At 38.6% G+C, this 16280-nt stretch overlaps 2 protein-coding genes across 7 annotated transcripts in view; one reads left to right on the top strand and one right to left on the bottom strand.

Annotated features, from left to right (window-relative positions):
- Nucleotides 1-2688: 2688 nt before the first annotated feature.
- Nucleotides 2689-3531, bottom strand: LOC136827149 (uncharacterized). The gene has a single exon (XM_067084914.1). It carries the CDS (start codon nt 3529-3531, stop codon nt 2689-2691), a length of 843 nt encoding a protein of 280 aa, XP_066941015.1.
- A 2459-nt stretch (nt 3532-5990) lies between these two features.
- Rad9 (cell cycle checkpoint control protein Rad9) overlaps nt 5991-16280 on the top strand; it is an 822739-nt gene continuing 812449 nt past the window's right edge. For 2 of the 6 annotated variants that reach the window (XM_067084343.1, XM_067084339.1), the window contains exon 1: nt 6033-6420. In XM_067084343.1, coding sequence (XP_066940444.1) covers nt 6363-6420 — 58 coding nt within the window. In that variant the 5' untranslated portion in view covers nt 6033-6362. Of the gene's footprint in view, nt 6421-16280 lie in introns of all 6 variants that reach the window. The other 4 variants (XM_067084341.1, XM_067084345.1, XM_067084344.1 and 1 more) reach the window with 4 other exon arrangements.

Raw genomic sequence — 16280 nt, 5'->3', positions numbered from 1 at the left:
GGAATATGCCTCTGTAAAAGATGATTTATCTTGTAAGGTGTCAAAGAAACGAGCAGGTAAAGGTTACTGCTACTTTATTACAGATCCAGGCAGCTTATATTGCGGCCGACTGACGCCGGGCCGTGAGAGACAATGGAATTGACTGTGACCTGAGGTCGAAACAATAAACAATAATATGCAGTGAACGAGTACAAATTACAATACAAAACATACAGAGCTACAATATAGATACAGTCTTGATGCCTGTGAATGAAGAAACATGTGATACACAATGTGTGACATAAGTATAAATACCATAAAGTAAAATGATTAAAATGCGTGACCTGGCACGTTTTAGGCGTGACTAATTGAGCTTGAAGAAAACGGGAAGTCACCAAAGAAAACAAGCTCAGCGGAGACTTAATTAATGGCGCCGCCGAAACACTATCCTGGCGCCGAATTGGTGACTTTACAATCTCTCCATAATGATGTAATATTGTATAGAAATAGGGTTTTGATTCCTGTTGAGTTAAGATGTAAGGTTTTGAACCATTTGCATTGTGGGCATAATGGTATAAATGCTATGAAAGCTGAGGCAAGGAATTGGGTATGGTGGCCAAAGATAGACCAGGACATAGGAGAAGTCACAAAGAATTGTAGCATTTGTTTTAAGAATTTTACAAATCCTCGAGCTCCTACATTGCCTTGGCCTATTGTTGGTAAATCATGGTCTCGACTGCACATAGATTATGCAGGACCGATGGATGGTAAATATTTTTTGATAATTGTAGATTCTCATAGTAAATTTTTGGATATTCATTTTTCTAGTTCCACTACGTCAGCTGTTACCATTGGTCATTTGAGGAAGACATTCTGTAATTTTGGTATACCTGATATCATTGTATCAGATAATGCTCCAAATTTTGTTTCTCAAGAGATGGAGGAGTTCTTGTGTAAAAATAGTATTAAGCATGTAACACCAGCTCCTTATCATCCATCCTCCAATGGTCTGGCTGAAAGGGCGGTGAGAACATTCAAGGAGGGCCTGGGAAAATTTAAGAAGGGAGATATTCAGACCAGAATTTGTAGATTTTTGTATAACTATAGGAGGACTGTGAATTCTTCCACGGGTAAGGCCTAGCAGAAATAATGTTCGGTAGGAATTTCAAAGGTACTGTTGAATCAGTTAAACTGAAAGACAAATCTTTAAGGAAAATGAGGGATGAAATTTTCCAGGAGGAAGGTAAATTGTATAAAGTCAATGATGCTGTGTTTGTTCGTAATTTTGGGAAAGGTTCACCATGGGTGGAAGGAAAGATTGTGGAAGTACTTGGGTTGAGAAATTATAAGGTGGAAGTACAGAGTTTTGGTAATATTATTTGGACAAGACATGCAGATCAGATTATGCATAGATATATGGGTGACTTTAACCAATCCAATAAAGAAGTGTTATCCAATAATTCTAAGTCATCTGTAAATTTGAGTGATTCTAGTGCTTTCATTTCAGACACTAATGTACCATGTGATAATAGTGGGGCTGAAGAACCCACAGAAGTAACTGTAAATAATGATAGTGAATGTTCAGTACAACCGCCAATGTTAAGGCGATCCAGTCGAATAAGTAAACCTCCAGATCGACTTGATTTATAAATATATACAAATATGCTGTATTTATCATGTTTTGTTTTCATATGTGTAACATATTTTGAAAAGTATTGATTTATTTAATTGTCTGATGTTTAAATTGGAATATTATTGCTTTTCTAGGGATAAGGGATGTAGAGTTTTAGATAAAAAAAAAGGTAATCCTTTGTTAATTCTGATTCTATTCCCTGCTGTGAACGTCTTTTGTTTTTGAGTTCTCGGTTCCGTGTTGTGTTGTCATGCGGCCGGTGTGCTGGTCCTTGGCGGCAAGTTGTTGTAACGGATTCACAATAAACCTTGTATCCGGCCCTGTATTTAATTATGCTCGTCCTAACAATGTTAATTCCACCCTTTTAATTGGTACTAAGTTCAATTTCTCAACAACATCTGGGTTAATGAACGTTCTTTGGGATCCGCTGTCTAAAAAGGCTCTAACCGGGATCCGATTTCCATCATTATCCAAACGAAGGGTGGCTGTCGGTAATGCCGTCGGTCGGAGAGACGCAACAGTTTTAACAGCTACTTTATTAGTGTTAACATTACTCTGAGGATTACTCGTAGCAGCTGATTTTTCACTAGTGTTGGAACTAGGCTGTGACTGGGTAGTTTCTATAGGCTTATTATCAACTTTACTTTGATCTGATTTAGTGCTAGATGGTTTCTGAGACGAAATTACATTAACGCTAGTAGAATTAGGCAATAGTCTAGCACATAAGAATGTATGATGTTTACCGTTACAGTTGTAACAATAGGTCTTACTGTTACATTCAAGTGAACGATGACCCTTTCTTAAACATCCAAAACATAGTTGTAATTCGCGGATACGCGCTCTTCTAGTCTCTAAAGTAGCGTATTTCGTACAGACTTTACCGCTGTGTTCGCCTTGACAAAAACAACAATATAACGTGACTTTCCTTGCTGTGTTTTTAACATTAGTTCTGAAAGCACTACTAGGCGTATTAATTTGACGCTCGTTTTTCGCACCTTTATTGCGATCCTTGTCGCTCTTAACAGGGTTAGACGGTGATGACGTAGAGTCCTGCACGTTACTCCTATCTAGCTCAATTAATGCCTCAATGCCTTTTTTAATTGATCCAAACTAAGATCACAAGTATCATATCTTCGATACAAAGCTCTCAATGTTTTCTTTGATAAACATCGCATGATGATCGCTTTCTCATTAGAATCGCCGCTCTTATTACCTGTTAAAGTTTCTAATTGTTGAGTGACGTTATTCCATTTAATATGGAAATCCGTCAGTTGCTCCGCATCATGCTCAGGGTGCGGTAAGTTTAACAGCCGATTCCTCAAATTCTGTTCTAATTTCCCAATATTGGAAAAACGAGTTTGAACCGCGTTCACTGCTACAGGATAATTAGCAGGAGTTATAGCTAAACCCTCAACAGTTTCCCGTGCTCTACGCTTAAGATAGCTATTCAGCATAGTGAACTTAATGACATCATCCATGTCCTGCCTGTCATGAATAACTGCTTTGAAAACAGTCCAAAAGGGATGCCAGTGCTCGATTTTCCCATCAAAAGTAGGTATCGTAATTTGAGGCAACTTCGGTTGTGGAATACTAGGGGCAGCAGGTACCGCAGGTGTGGGATTAACAGGTGCGGGGGCTGCTAACCGATCGCTAAGTTCGGCGATTTCGTTATCCGTGCAAGACAGATAACTGTTAGTTCTCGTTATTGCGTTTACTAATGCTTTACCCTTAATCTCCTTATAATATTCAGAAGCTGCTGCTTGTAGTGAATCAGCTGCTTTCTTAAGGGACTCTAGGCGCAGCTTGATCACTGTATTAGACAATTGTTCAGCACGTTTTGCATCATTCAAACGTCGTTCAGTTTCACTTATAGCAGCATCATACAAAATGAATGCATTACTACTATCGTTTGCATCCATGGTGAAAAATTTAAGGTAAAATCACCTTACTAAACATACAAGGTTGACAATAACAATATCAACATAAATCTCAATAATATCGAAGTAGACAACACTTCTTCGAAAAACACTGATACACAGAAAAAACACTCGAGTTAACAATCTGTGTTCTACAAAAATAATACTGCTCAATATCGTATTACAAAATTCTTATTCAAAGATTCAATTTGCAATGAGACGGAAGAATTTAACAACACATCGTCTCGTTACATCTCAGTACTCATATGTGAACCACATCTACCTTCAAAAAAGGAGAATGACACTCACTTAGTTGTCGACCTTCATCTTAGGTTGTCGTGTGTGTGTGTGGTAGTTCAAAAAACAATCTGCCAGCATAAAACTTCTAACTTAGGAAAAGGGGTTCCAAACAATTCAAAATAAATGATGGTGATATAGAATGATCTGATTCTAAGTTACAAATATCCAAAATAGTGTGTTCAGTATCCTGAATAACTAAAATATCGGAAGTATTTTAACATCCGGTTCGAAGGACCATAAAAAGGGAAAAGCTGTGGCGAAAAAAGTTGATTGTATGGACAAAGTGGACTGTATGCTTAATGTTGTTACTTGGTCAAAAAACCGCTAAAAGCCTTACGTAACAACACCACGCTCCCTTTGCGGTTTCTAAATTACGGGGAGATATCTCTCAACCCAATTCATTACTAACGAGGATAACACACTAATATCATCACTGATTAGTACCACAATTAAGTACTATAACTTACTGAGCAGTCCCTATAGACATGAACTCAGATCATAAGTTGCTGCGAGATACGAACGAGAGGTACGCCCCCCCCTCTCTCTCTCTCTCTCTCTCAAAATCTTGCGAGTACTCACGGGTTGATTTTCAGACCTTAGAGGACAGCTACATGTTACCTCGTTTCTATAAGTTACTTGCGTAACCTTAAAGTATGAACACAATACAAGTTTATCAGATCAAATTATATTCACCATTCTTAAAAACTGAAACACAGGAAAATGAAATAAAATGGGGGGATATTGAAAAGCATCTGTTGAATTTAAAGGTAAACTAATTTAATAACTAAAGGTTAAACATATCAAGAGTAATTACATAAGAGACAAATAAAAAGAATTACTCAAAAGGGGATTATAACTCAATGGCACTCAAATGAACAGCAAAGTTCAAAGGATAAGGGCAATCACCCTTTCAAAGTCCACACACACATCACTACACGACACGACACTAGATATCAGGTCTACTCAAAAGTTGAGCCAAGAAGCTGTACGTTCCGTCCTGCATTCGGGTTTTATTGGGGAAAAAGAGACAAGTTTATACAATAACCACGAATACAAAACAGACTTACAAAGTTTACATGTACATAAAAAGCTTTAAGACAATTCTCAAGTTCGTTATCAAAAATAAATTCCAAATATAATATTGCATAATTTCAACATATTGGTTAAATGTAGTGAATTAATTGGTGGTGTGTGACGATACAATTTTGGGCGACGTCACGCCCATACAGTGCAGGCACATACGCATACACGCCCGCAGAGGGGCGCGAAGAGGTGCGATCGGAGGGCGAACAACCACCCTTCCCTTCCCCTCTCCCGAACTCTTGACCTCGGTTATTGGCTTCTCTGGCGAGAGGTACAAACAAGATCTAATAACACCTTCAACTATTACTATACGTGGTGCAGTGCATTCACTAAGAGTTATTTCAAACATAAAAATGAATTATTATAACTAAAACAGTACTCCAGACTTCATGCTAGAATCACAATAAAAATCAGGCAAAATAATGTAAGAGTGTCATTCTCGAGTTAGATGTGGTTCTTTCACCCTTATTACGATAAGCAATAGAGACGTAAATATTTCTACAAAATCCATAAGCATGCGAATGAATATATTTGGATTTCACACGAATACAGATACAAATACAGTAACATAGTTCTTGTCTGTCGATTACCTGACAGACGGCAATTCACAACGAAAACTCAAATCAATAATTTCTTATGAAACAGACGATCCTAATAGCTCTACGATAAGAGATAGATCGCACGAAAACAATGAGTAAACAAAAAACATCAAAAAAACTGTTGTGAGAAGAATTTCTCATAGCTGTACATAAAACCAAAAAAAGTGACGGTGAAGGGTTTCAGTTTCGTTTCACGTGTCTTTTTTTCTGTAAAACGTCACACTTTTTATTTTCATAATGAGAAAAGAACAGTTTAATTCAAACTATTTTTGTTCAATCATAATAAATGTATAAAATATGTACATGTATTTGATTTTATACCAAGAAATGTTGTGTTGATAAAGATTCAGCCATTTATTATATACCACCATCATATTACTGTAGAACATAGTGTAGTGGTAAAATGTAGAATAATTTTTCACATGAATACGATGTATTTTTACGATAATTTCGGTAGAGAAACGATAGTTTTGAAGTATCAGTACAATAACTCCTTATTATCATCCCAGAAACTTTGGAGCTGTTTGTTTTGGTGCTGGTTCAGTCCAGTGGCGGGACCCTCAACGCTCTCTGCGCCACATTAAACCGTTGATACCTGAACTTGCATAATTTACGAAAGGTTATGTCCATTTACGTTTGAAGAACCTGTCCCGGTCGACAACTGGCGGGAATCAGGCCGCGAAACTACAGTCAAATAGCTGTACCTGTCATTTTTACGACTTTTCCTACTGGATTATAGGCAAGTGAATGTGAGCCGAAGTCGCCACTGAAGAAGTGCGTCCCAAACACAAGTTAATTTAAAGTAGTTTACTCACAAACCTTTTTTGCCTGATTCCTGTTTAGTGCTGACGAATGGAACTGACGCTGTGGTGCAGGATGAAGTGTGTCATACCTGGAATCAACATTAAAGGTAACGATCGAAGTCCTTCCTACTCGTGACATTTTGTTTTGTAATTCCCGGCGGCGGCGTCAGCCTCTCCTTTTCCTCTGCTTTGTTAGTGTTACTTGTGGCGGGGGCGAACCCCCCCCCAAATCAGGGCACGACCCCCGTATTAAGGTTAGGAGCTTGTATTGTAGGAAACGTTTGGTTTGTTTTCGTTTGCGGAACCTGTTGCAGTGCCCTCGTTATACACTGGCCCTGCTGACCTGACCTAACCTACGGTGCTGGGTCCGTACCTAGCAGGGGAGTTCTTCCCCCTCTAGATCCCCTCCTAACTCAGTCTAGGGTGCTGGCTCCACACCTAGCTGGGAGGATGTTTGCTCCCATGAACCTCCTCCCACCCAACACGGCCTGGGGTGGGGGACTTTAGACTCGGTATTTTTCTATATTGATGACCCCGCGCACAAACATTAGATACTGGTCCCCTAAGGTACTGTTGTTATCTGGGGTAGTTTACATATCCTAGGGATGCCCCCGTAGCTCTTTAACAATGACTCCAAATGAAAAATTGCATAGTATAAAAACTGTTCCGGGGGCCCAATTCTACTCAAAAAGTAACTTACTTGACAGTTTGCTTGATTTTCCCGAACAACAATTTTTTCTAAGTACCAAGTTGACGTGAACGGTGTCACGGAGCAACACTCTCCCGTAGTTGGTCAGATGGCCGATGTGCGGCGCTTCTCTCAACTGGTAGTTCCTAAGGCTGCCGCCGCACGGCGCCCCGGCCGTACCGCGGGAAATTTAATTCCGTCCAATCGTATCTCAGGCTGACCCAGGTCATGCCCTAGGGCTTATGGATTAAATACTTCGAACCAATCATAATGCGTTCTAACAATATGATTCATAGGCCTTGGCCAACACCAGAACCACGCTTTCTTTCTTTCTCGAACCGCCGCGATGGAAAGTCACGATTTTATTTTGTTCCCAGAAGCGATACCTAGAATGTGTTCCGTGTCCATTTTGGGCCTTTTTGGATTTAGGACCTGCAGAGCCGATACTGTTATCTACGTAACCTACGTGGTCGGACAGCAGCGACTTTGAATAAGGTAAGCACAGCATTTACCTCCCTTTTTACATTTGTTTTGCTGCTGGGTTAGGTAGGGTTTTGGAACTGACCCTAGTGTGCAGTTGTTTTTTGTAACCTGTGACTACAGTGAATACAGATATTACCGCTTGCCAGAGCATATGTGCCTGCCAAGAATAATTAAAAATGCGGATAAGGCGCGCAGCGCCGTTCCGCCACGCCGATCTGAGACCAGATATGTTCAAAAATTCAACGTTACAAACAAAATTTAGGTAGGGAGGTAGGGAATAGCCTAACCGAGGTTTCTTATGTAGGCTACAGGTAGCCTAGGCTAGCATTTTCCGTCCGCCCTGATGTAGGTAGGTTCAGCCTCACACATGCAGTGTAGTGGGTCAGCCTCATGTACGTAGATTAGCGGATCAGCATCACGTATGTCCTTTGGGGTCAGCCTTACGGTAGTAGCCTAGCGGGACAACCTTTTGTATGCAGACTAGCGGGTCAGAAAATAGCGAACACTGTACGTTTCGGCAAGCAGGAAACCCGACTTTTGCTTCTGTAGTTTAGCAGGTCAGCCTTATGTTTGTAGCCTAGCAGGACAACCTTTTGTATGCACACTAGAGGGTCAACCTTATGTTTGTTGCATAGCGGAACAAACGTTTGTATGCATACTAGCGGGTCAGAAACTAGCGAATTTTTTACGTTACAGCCGCCACAAATCCCAGCTTTTGCTTCTCCCCACCCAAAACCCCGGTTCCCAACACTGTCCCCCTTACCGTTTTATTAACTTTTCTGTTGCTTTCCCTACGGGAAACCACCAAAAACACGCTTTTCATTATCGACATGAAGCAAAACGGGAGCTATTTAAAAAGGGCGCGTTTTCTATAGCGATTTTTTTGGCACCAAAAGTAGGGTCCCGCGGACTTTCAGTGGCTCCGTTATCTGTTCCTACACAGATACAAGCCTTCGTTCTTGACGCTGGATTTTGCTTGCGAACGTGAGCTAAAACAGCCATTTGAACGTATTGCCAGGGCAGTCGACTACCGATGGGCAGGGCGAAGCCCTCCCTACCTTGTGTGCACTCCACCTTGCCTCTGGCTGCCCGCCGTTGAGAACAGGCATCTTTCATGACTCTCCCTGACTTTTGCCATTTGAACTTGTATTGATTAAACTTGAGTATACAGTACAGTATTCCTTTTCCTTTATTGGTGTTTGTTGACTATACTATGCATTTGTTTTATATTTTCAAACCTATTGGTCAAAAAAGCCTATTTGCAAGGTATTAAGTTTGTGTTTTCCTTGCCGCTATGAATACTGCTTTCGTCAGATACGTAACAATGTCTGGTTGTTACGCAACATCCGTTTCATTCTCTGATATACTTACTCATATATTTACCTTTCAAGATGGTAGATTCAGCCACTTGGAGGTTACGTGACGGTAGGGTTGCCTTGATTAAGGTAATCCTACTGTCAGGGCCTTCCTGTGTATTCATTGCAAATAGGCAAGGTAGCCTCATTCATTTGAGTTCTTTGGCTTAATCTTTGTGATTTTTGACTACTGCAGATGAAGTGAGTTTTGACTGGTGGAAGGCGGTAGAGGTGTTCCCCTTCCCTTCATCATCTTCATCTATGTCATGCCCTTGAACCTCACCTCCACTCGGAGTTGGCTGCGTGTTTAGAGTTGGGGAAAGTCTGCCCTGCGTTAGAAGACTTATTAAGCGTCTTTCTCTCCACCTTTCTCTTCGGGGTGGGGTGGTGAGACTTGAGTGCCATCAGCAATCGATATCCTGGGCAGGGCTGGCACTGAATGCCATTCCTGTAAACTCAAGATTCTATTTGTCTCGTCTCTCCAAGCTGTCGAGCTTGCTCCAAGTTGAATGCTCTTTCTCTCTGCGAGTAGTGTGACGATCCCTCAGGCGGCGCGTTCGCTTCTTGTTTTCCAGGTCTACAGACCGGGTTGATGGGTGGAAATGAGTTTGGAGAGTTCTTCCTGCTTTTCTATGGTCAGGAGACTGTAGAAACAGGTAATCATTTCTACTCTTCTCAACGCAATCCTCCGGGATCACATTGATGGGCTTTTTGCATGCCTTGTTCACATGGATTATTGGCTTTCATTACCCAGCTGACAGGTTGGGGGTAAGGTTTGCTGATGATCCATGGGTGTTCAACTATCTTTCCTAGGTTGGGCAACCAGGGTGATATGGAAACACTTCAGCTCTTCCCCGGCAGTCTTTCGGGATCACATGGGGAAGAGTGTGCATGGCCTGCTCAAGCTGCTCATTCATTCCCAAATCCCTTCGATGTAGGACCACCTTGATGTGGTGAGGGGGCTCTTGAACCGCAGGAATCTGTTCCTGGGTTTGAGTCCAAGAGTCTCATATGTAGTTATACATTTGTTTGGATTAATTTTTGTGGAATTTTCCACTTTTGCTAAAATTTATTGGACCTGTTAAATAGGAAAAGATATCATAGCTGTGATTGGGTTTATATCCAAAGCTAAATAGTGGGAATTGTGGTAGGACCATCAACTGAACGGTAATGTTTGGACCTAAGAGTTATCAGATTGATAGCTCAAAGTCGGAATTATTCTTTAGGGCTAGACCTTGGATTCCATGGGGATCTGATTATAGGTTTAGGACTCTCGGCATTCTATCCAGTTTGCCCATAACATGATTAGGATGGGGATGATTGTATTCTTGTAGTACTCTCTGTCCTAGCAAGCAGGTTTGGCTTGCACTTGGGCCACTTTAATCGTGTTATGCCATCCCCTGTGGGGTAGGGTAGGGACGTGGACATATGGGAGTCAGTTCTCACTTGTGCCATTGGTAGAAGAATAAACTCCATGAAAGGCTGATGATATCTTTTTAAGGTTTTCAGGTTTTATTTTTTATATATTTTTATTTTCTTATTTTTGTCTCCAATCTTTATGAATACTGCAGTGACCATAAGGGTTTAAGTACCTCTGGGCCCTTTGATGGCAATGACTCTGCACATTTGACAACCGCTGGAACTTCCTCTGACAACCTTTCCTTGGAAAAGTCAAATAAAAATCCTAATGTAGTTAAACTGGAACCCTATACTCCAGTACAAAGCAAACCAAAAAAACCAAATATCTTGACCCAACCTTGACTCACTTCAACTCCCTTTTGGAAGTGGAAGTTGGTCAAGATTCCTGACCTTAGAAACAGAAGAAAATATTGGCATTGAATTTAGAAAAATTCCTGTTGAATCGACATTCAAGTACTGAAATGTCATTCAGACAAATAAAAGCGCAGATGTGGTTGATAGAAACCACAAAAAAAATCAATCAGAAAATTACTTAACTATAAAAAATATTGATAATATAAAGGTACATATAAAAAAAAACATGACAATATGAACAGTGTACAGGGTACCATAGTACTCCCTGATAATGATGAAGAACCAATAGAAAAGATTATATTCCCTTAAGGGGTGCACCGATCGCTGAATTTCCAGGAATTATCGATTTTTAGATTTTTACAGTTTTGGACTGGCATATGTCTAAATAAAGATGTCCTGAAATATTATTGCTAAAAAAATTTTTATTAGGTAGGTTTTTTACATTTTTTTCACTGCATTTACCGGCATTGAGCAAAAATTTGTCGCAAACTTTCTGTATGACTTTTTAGGTAGAAGTGAGAAATATACATTACTTTCCTACTAAAATACACATTATCTACAATAAAAACTGGCTCTTTCAAAAAAAGTAATAAAGTAAATATGTATCTATGTATCTTGATATCGCCCTGTGAGCAACATTGATCGATAAATTGTCGTACAATGTTTGTATGACTTGCCAATTGTGGATAGTAGAAAGTGAGAAATTTACTTCAGTATCCTACTAAAACTACCCGTTTTCTATGATAAGAGCTTGTTCATTCTCAAAAAAAATCAAACAAATATAAAAAAAGTATATATGTCTATGTATCTCGATATTTTGAATTCGTTATCACAGGTGTACCGTGCCAACTAGTATACATATAATATTTTATGCTTCTTGACTTATTTTTACTGCGTATTTTTAGAAATATGAAATTATATAAGTAGGTAACAGTTCCAAATAGCGCGTCGAGTTTTACCAACAAACTATCTCGAGTTGTGTGTGGTTCTGGTTCAAGTGATATCCTAGTGCTCTGTGACGCATTTCCTTTTCGGATTTTCGTACCGCATGGTGCATTCACGCAATTGCATTGCCATAAGCAAGAGAAGTGCCACCCTTATGAGGGAGGAATTTGAATGATTGCATCTTGTTTGTTACAAGAGAGGGACGAAACAAATGGGAACTGTCTTGACTGGGATAGCAACAACACCAGAACGCCCATATCTAAATAAGGGATTTTTTTTCCTGTATTAGTGATATTCTGATTAGTGATGACTATTTTTCATAATATTATAATTATAAAAGAGCACAAAACTTGACTTTACTGCAGTGAGTTGTCGTCTGACTTGCGACTTGTGTAGGCTTGGTTGTCCAGCGTTTGTTTACTTTATCCTCGCAGTTGTTTGTTTATTTGCCTCTCCAATATGTGAATGGAAAACATGTACAGTGGTGGTGTATATAGGTTACGTAGAAAATTTATATTGATAGCATATATTTTTATAGATTGTGAAGAAAACTTTAGGCTGAGTGTAAAACGATGGGAACAAACCTTTCCTCGAATACTATGTCCTGACCTAACCTCATTAGGGCATTTATTTTTATAATTTATATTACAAAAAAAAAAAATTCGCTCTGATAGCATATAGCCTATTATTTTTATAGGTAGCCTATAATATTTTTTATAGGTTATGGAGAAAACATATTGATAGCATACACAGTGAACCCCCTGTATTTCCAGGGGATGCGTACCGCACCCCCCCCCCTCCGCGAATACATAAAACCCTTCAAAAAACACTTACAACTGCCCATTTTGAGTTTAAATACGAGAAAAGCCCTGTAAAAATGCTTATACCTGAGTATTTTAATAGTTTTATCACAAAAAGTGCATTTATTCATGAAAATTATATGAAAATACTGTAATTAGTGAATATTTCTCAGTGAAAAATACCACAGATGGGCAAATTTTCCACTAACAATGGGTAGATATGTTCCACAGAGAAACCCACGAATCGTGAGAATGCGAATACGGTGGGTTTACTGTATTAAAGAATATTTGTTATGAAAAACTTTGCACTGATATATATATATATATATATATATATATATATATATATATATATAATATATATATATATATATAATATATAATATATAATATATATATATATATATATATATATATATATATATATATATATATATATATATATATATATATATGTATGTGTATATATGTATATATATATATATATATATATCATATATTGCATATATATATATATATATTATATATATATATATATCTATATAAATACTTAGAACCCTGGTTTCAAAAACTAATCCGTTCTTATTTTGGAAGTTCAAACAGACACAAAACAAACTAAAAATGCTTAAATAACTGAAAATGGATTAATCCATTGGGCCAGGTTAAGAAAAAACCATCTTGTCTTTTTACAAAAAACATAATTACAATTAAATAAGTTCAAATTAACATAGTTAAATAACACCTTATTAGAAGTCTTCTTACAGTTTTAAATGACATACTGTATCAAAAAATTAGCCTACACAGTGGTTGATACAATATACATAGGCAGTGTAGTAATTATGAATATCAGAATTCTGAGGTTCATGCAAAAACTGACTTATGCTAATTCAATGCAAAACAAATTGGTCATTACATTAAATTAATAAAACAATATTAAAAATTGTATATGTACTGCGTAGAGTCTGTTATAAAAAGCCTACATTATACTGTACTCTATATTCACATATTGTATTATACAAATGTAAACATAACCAGAGCGCCATCCTGGTTTAAAATGTTATGCCTTAATTCACTGTTTCCAATAATATTGTATATATTTTTTATAAATATTCTGCTGTTCCATTCTATGCATTTTTATTGTGGGGAAGTATCATTTTAACCCTTAATGCCTGTTGGACGTTTTAAACAACGCCAAAATTGTCTGTCGAATGCCAGTGTTTACAAACATCGACTGAAAATTCTTTTCTTAAATATTCGCGGAAAAATAATTATAGGCCTAGTTTGCGGAAGATTTCAAAGTTTACTCGGCCGTGTCGGATGCTGGGAGTTCACGGATCCAGCTGTTGTTTTGTTTCTGAGCGTCACCCAGGCCGCAATGCTATATATATCCGATTTCCCCATCCATGCGCATCAGAGAGCATCAGAGTAGAACCCTTGCAGGAGCGATAATTTGAACAGACGTGTTTTGCTGAACTTTTGAGTGTTCAAACAGACGTGCTGCAACAGAACGTTTACATAGATGTCGCAAAGGTGTCAGGAGCGTGAAAAACCACATTGCCTGTCGGAAGTGAGCGTGTGAGGCAGTTTTGGACTTGGATGCTGGAGAAGGACCCAGCAACCAGAGTGACCCAGCTTCTCAGCAGCGTGTTGTTCAGCCTTGCATGACCTATGGCGACCAAGGACCACATCCAGTTGTTTTAATTATGAAGCATCAGGGTGTCCTGAGGGGCATCAAAGTGACATTTGGGAGGCCTCCAACAGAAGGATTTCTTAGAAGGTTCCTGCTTAACCTATTCTAGGCTTATTTACAAATTAAAAGATATAAACTTTACAGAAAATAATTCTATATTCACATATCTGTTTTTCAAATGTCTTTATATGCATTGTTTAAATGTTATGCCTTAATTACCCTTTCATCTGATATCTGTTTTTCTGCTTTATATAAGTATTTCATCTGCTGAGCCCTCTATGTTATCTTTTATTGTATCTGTTTAGAATTTAGAGAACCCTTAAATGCCTGTTAGCTGTTTTTCTGTCTTTATCTGGTACCCCTTGGACTGGATGTTTTGAAGCGTCGTTTTTCTTTTTAAATATTCATCTGATATCTGTTTTTCTGCTTTATAGGCCTAGTTTCTGTATCTGTTTTTCTGCGTCTCGTGTCCTGTTTTCTCTTTATATGGGAGTACCAGCTTTTTCTGATATCTGTTTTTCTGCTTTTATATGGCTGAGAGTACCCTTTCATCTGGCATCTGATATCTGTTTTTCTGCTGTTTTATATGGCTTTGCGAGAGTTACCCTTTCATCTGTATCTGTTTTTTTCATCTGGTATCTGTTTTTCTGCTTTATATGGCGTGAAAAGGCCCTTTCATCTGATATCTGTTTTTCTGCTTTATATGGCTGGAGAGTACCCTTTCATCTGGTATCTGTTTTTCTGCTTTGTCAGCGTATCTGTTTTCCACGTGAGAGTACCCTTTCATCTGGCGACCTTTATATGGTACGGGTACCCTTTCATCTGATATCTGTTTTTTTTTCTGCTCTTATCTGTTTTTCTGCTTCGTGGGAGAGTACCCTTTCATCTGATATGTTTTTCCTCCATATGGGATTTCTTAGAAGTACCCTTTCATCTGATATCTGTTTTTCTGCTTTATATGGCTTTAGAGTACCCTTTCATCTTATCTGTTTTTCTGCTTTATATGGCGAGAGTACCCTTTCATCTGATATCTGTTTTTCTGCTTTATATGGCCGAGAGTACCCTTTCATCTGGTATCTGTTTTTCTGCTTTTATGGCCGAGAGTACCCTTTCATCTGATATCTGTTTTTCTGCTTTATGTGGCCGAGAGTACCCATTCATCTGATATCTGTTTTTCTGCTTTATATGGCGAGAGTACCCTTTCATCTGATATCTGTTTTTCTGTTTTATATGGCCGAGAGTACTCTTTCATCTGATATCTGTTTTTCTGCTTTATATGTGAGAGTACCCTTTCATCTGATATCTGTTTTCTGCTTTATATGGCCAAGAGAGTACCCTTTCATCTGATATCTGTTTTTCTGCTTTATATGGCGAGTACCCTTTCATCTGAGTACCCTTTCATCTGATATCTGTTTTTTCTGCTTTATATGGCCGAGAGTACCCTTTCATCTGATATCTGTTTTTCTGCTTTATATGGTATAGAGTACCCTTTCATCTGATATCTGTTTTCTGCTTTATATGGCCGAGAGTACCCTTTCATCTGATATCTGTTTTTCTGCTTTATATGGCCGAGAGTACCCCTTCATCTGATATCTGTTTTTCTGCTTTATATGGCTGAGAGTACCATTTCATCTGGTATCTGTTTTTCTGCTTTATATGGCGAGAGTACCCTTTCATCTGATATCTGTTTTTCTGCTTTATATGGCGAGAGTACCCTTTCATCTGATATCTGTTTTTCTGCTTTATATGGCCGAGTACCCTTTCATCTGATATCTGTTTTTCTGCTTTATATGGCCGAGAGTACCCTTTCATCTGGTATCTGTTTTTCTGCTTTATATGGCCGAGAGTACCATTTCATCTGGTATCTGTTTTTCTGCTTTATATGGCCGAGTACCCTTTCATCTGATATCTGTTTTTCTGCTTTATATGGCCGAGAGTACCCTTTCATCTGGTATCTGTTTTTCTGCTTTATATGGCCGAGAGTACCCTTTCATCTGATATCTGTTTTTCTGCTTTATATGGCCAGTACCCTTTCATCTGGTATCTGTTTTTCTGCTTTTATATGGCCGAGAGTACCCTTTCATCTGGTATCTGTTTTTCTGCTTTATATGGCCGAGTACCCTTTCATCTGATATCTGTTTTTCTGCTTTATATGGCCGCTTTATAGAGTACCCTTTCATCTGGTATCTGTTTTTCTGCTTTATATGGCCGAGAGTACCCTTTCATCTGGTAT

The sequence above is a fragment of the Macrobrachium rosenbergii genome, chromosome 41, assembly GCF_040412425.1.
Source record: "Macrobrachium rosenbergii isolate ZJJX-2024 chromosome 41, ASM4041242v1, whole genome shotgun sequence".
Lineage (NCBI taxonomy): Eukaryota > Metazoa > Arthropoda > Malacostraca > Decapoda > Palaemonidae > Macrobrachium > Macrobrachium rosenbergii.
Note: the sequence above shows the minus strand (reverse complement) of the source record. Positions and strands in the feature narration are given on the sequence as shown.

Bases quoted from the DNA above. Each gene is read 5' to 3' on its own strand.
- LOC136827149 (XM_067084914.1), bottom strand. From the start codon at position 3,531: ATGGATGCAAACGATAGTAGTAATGCATTCATTTTGTATGATGCTGCT.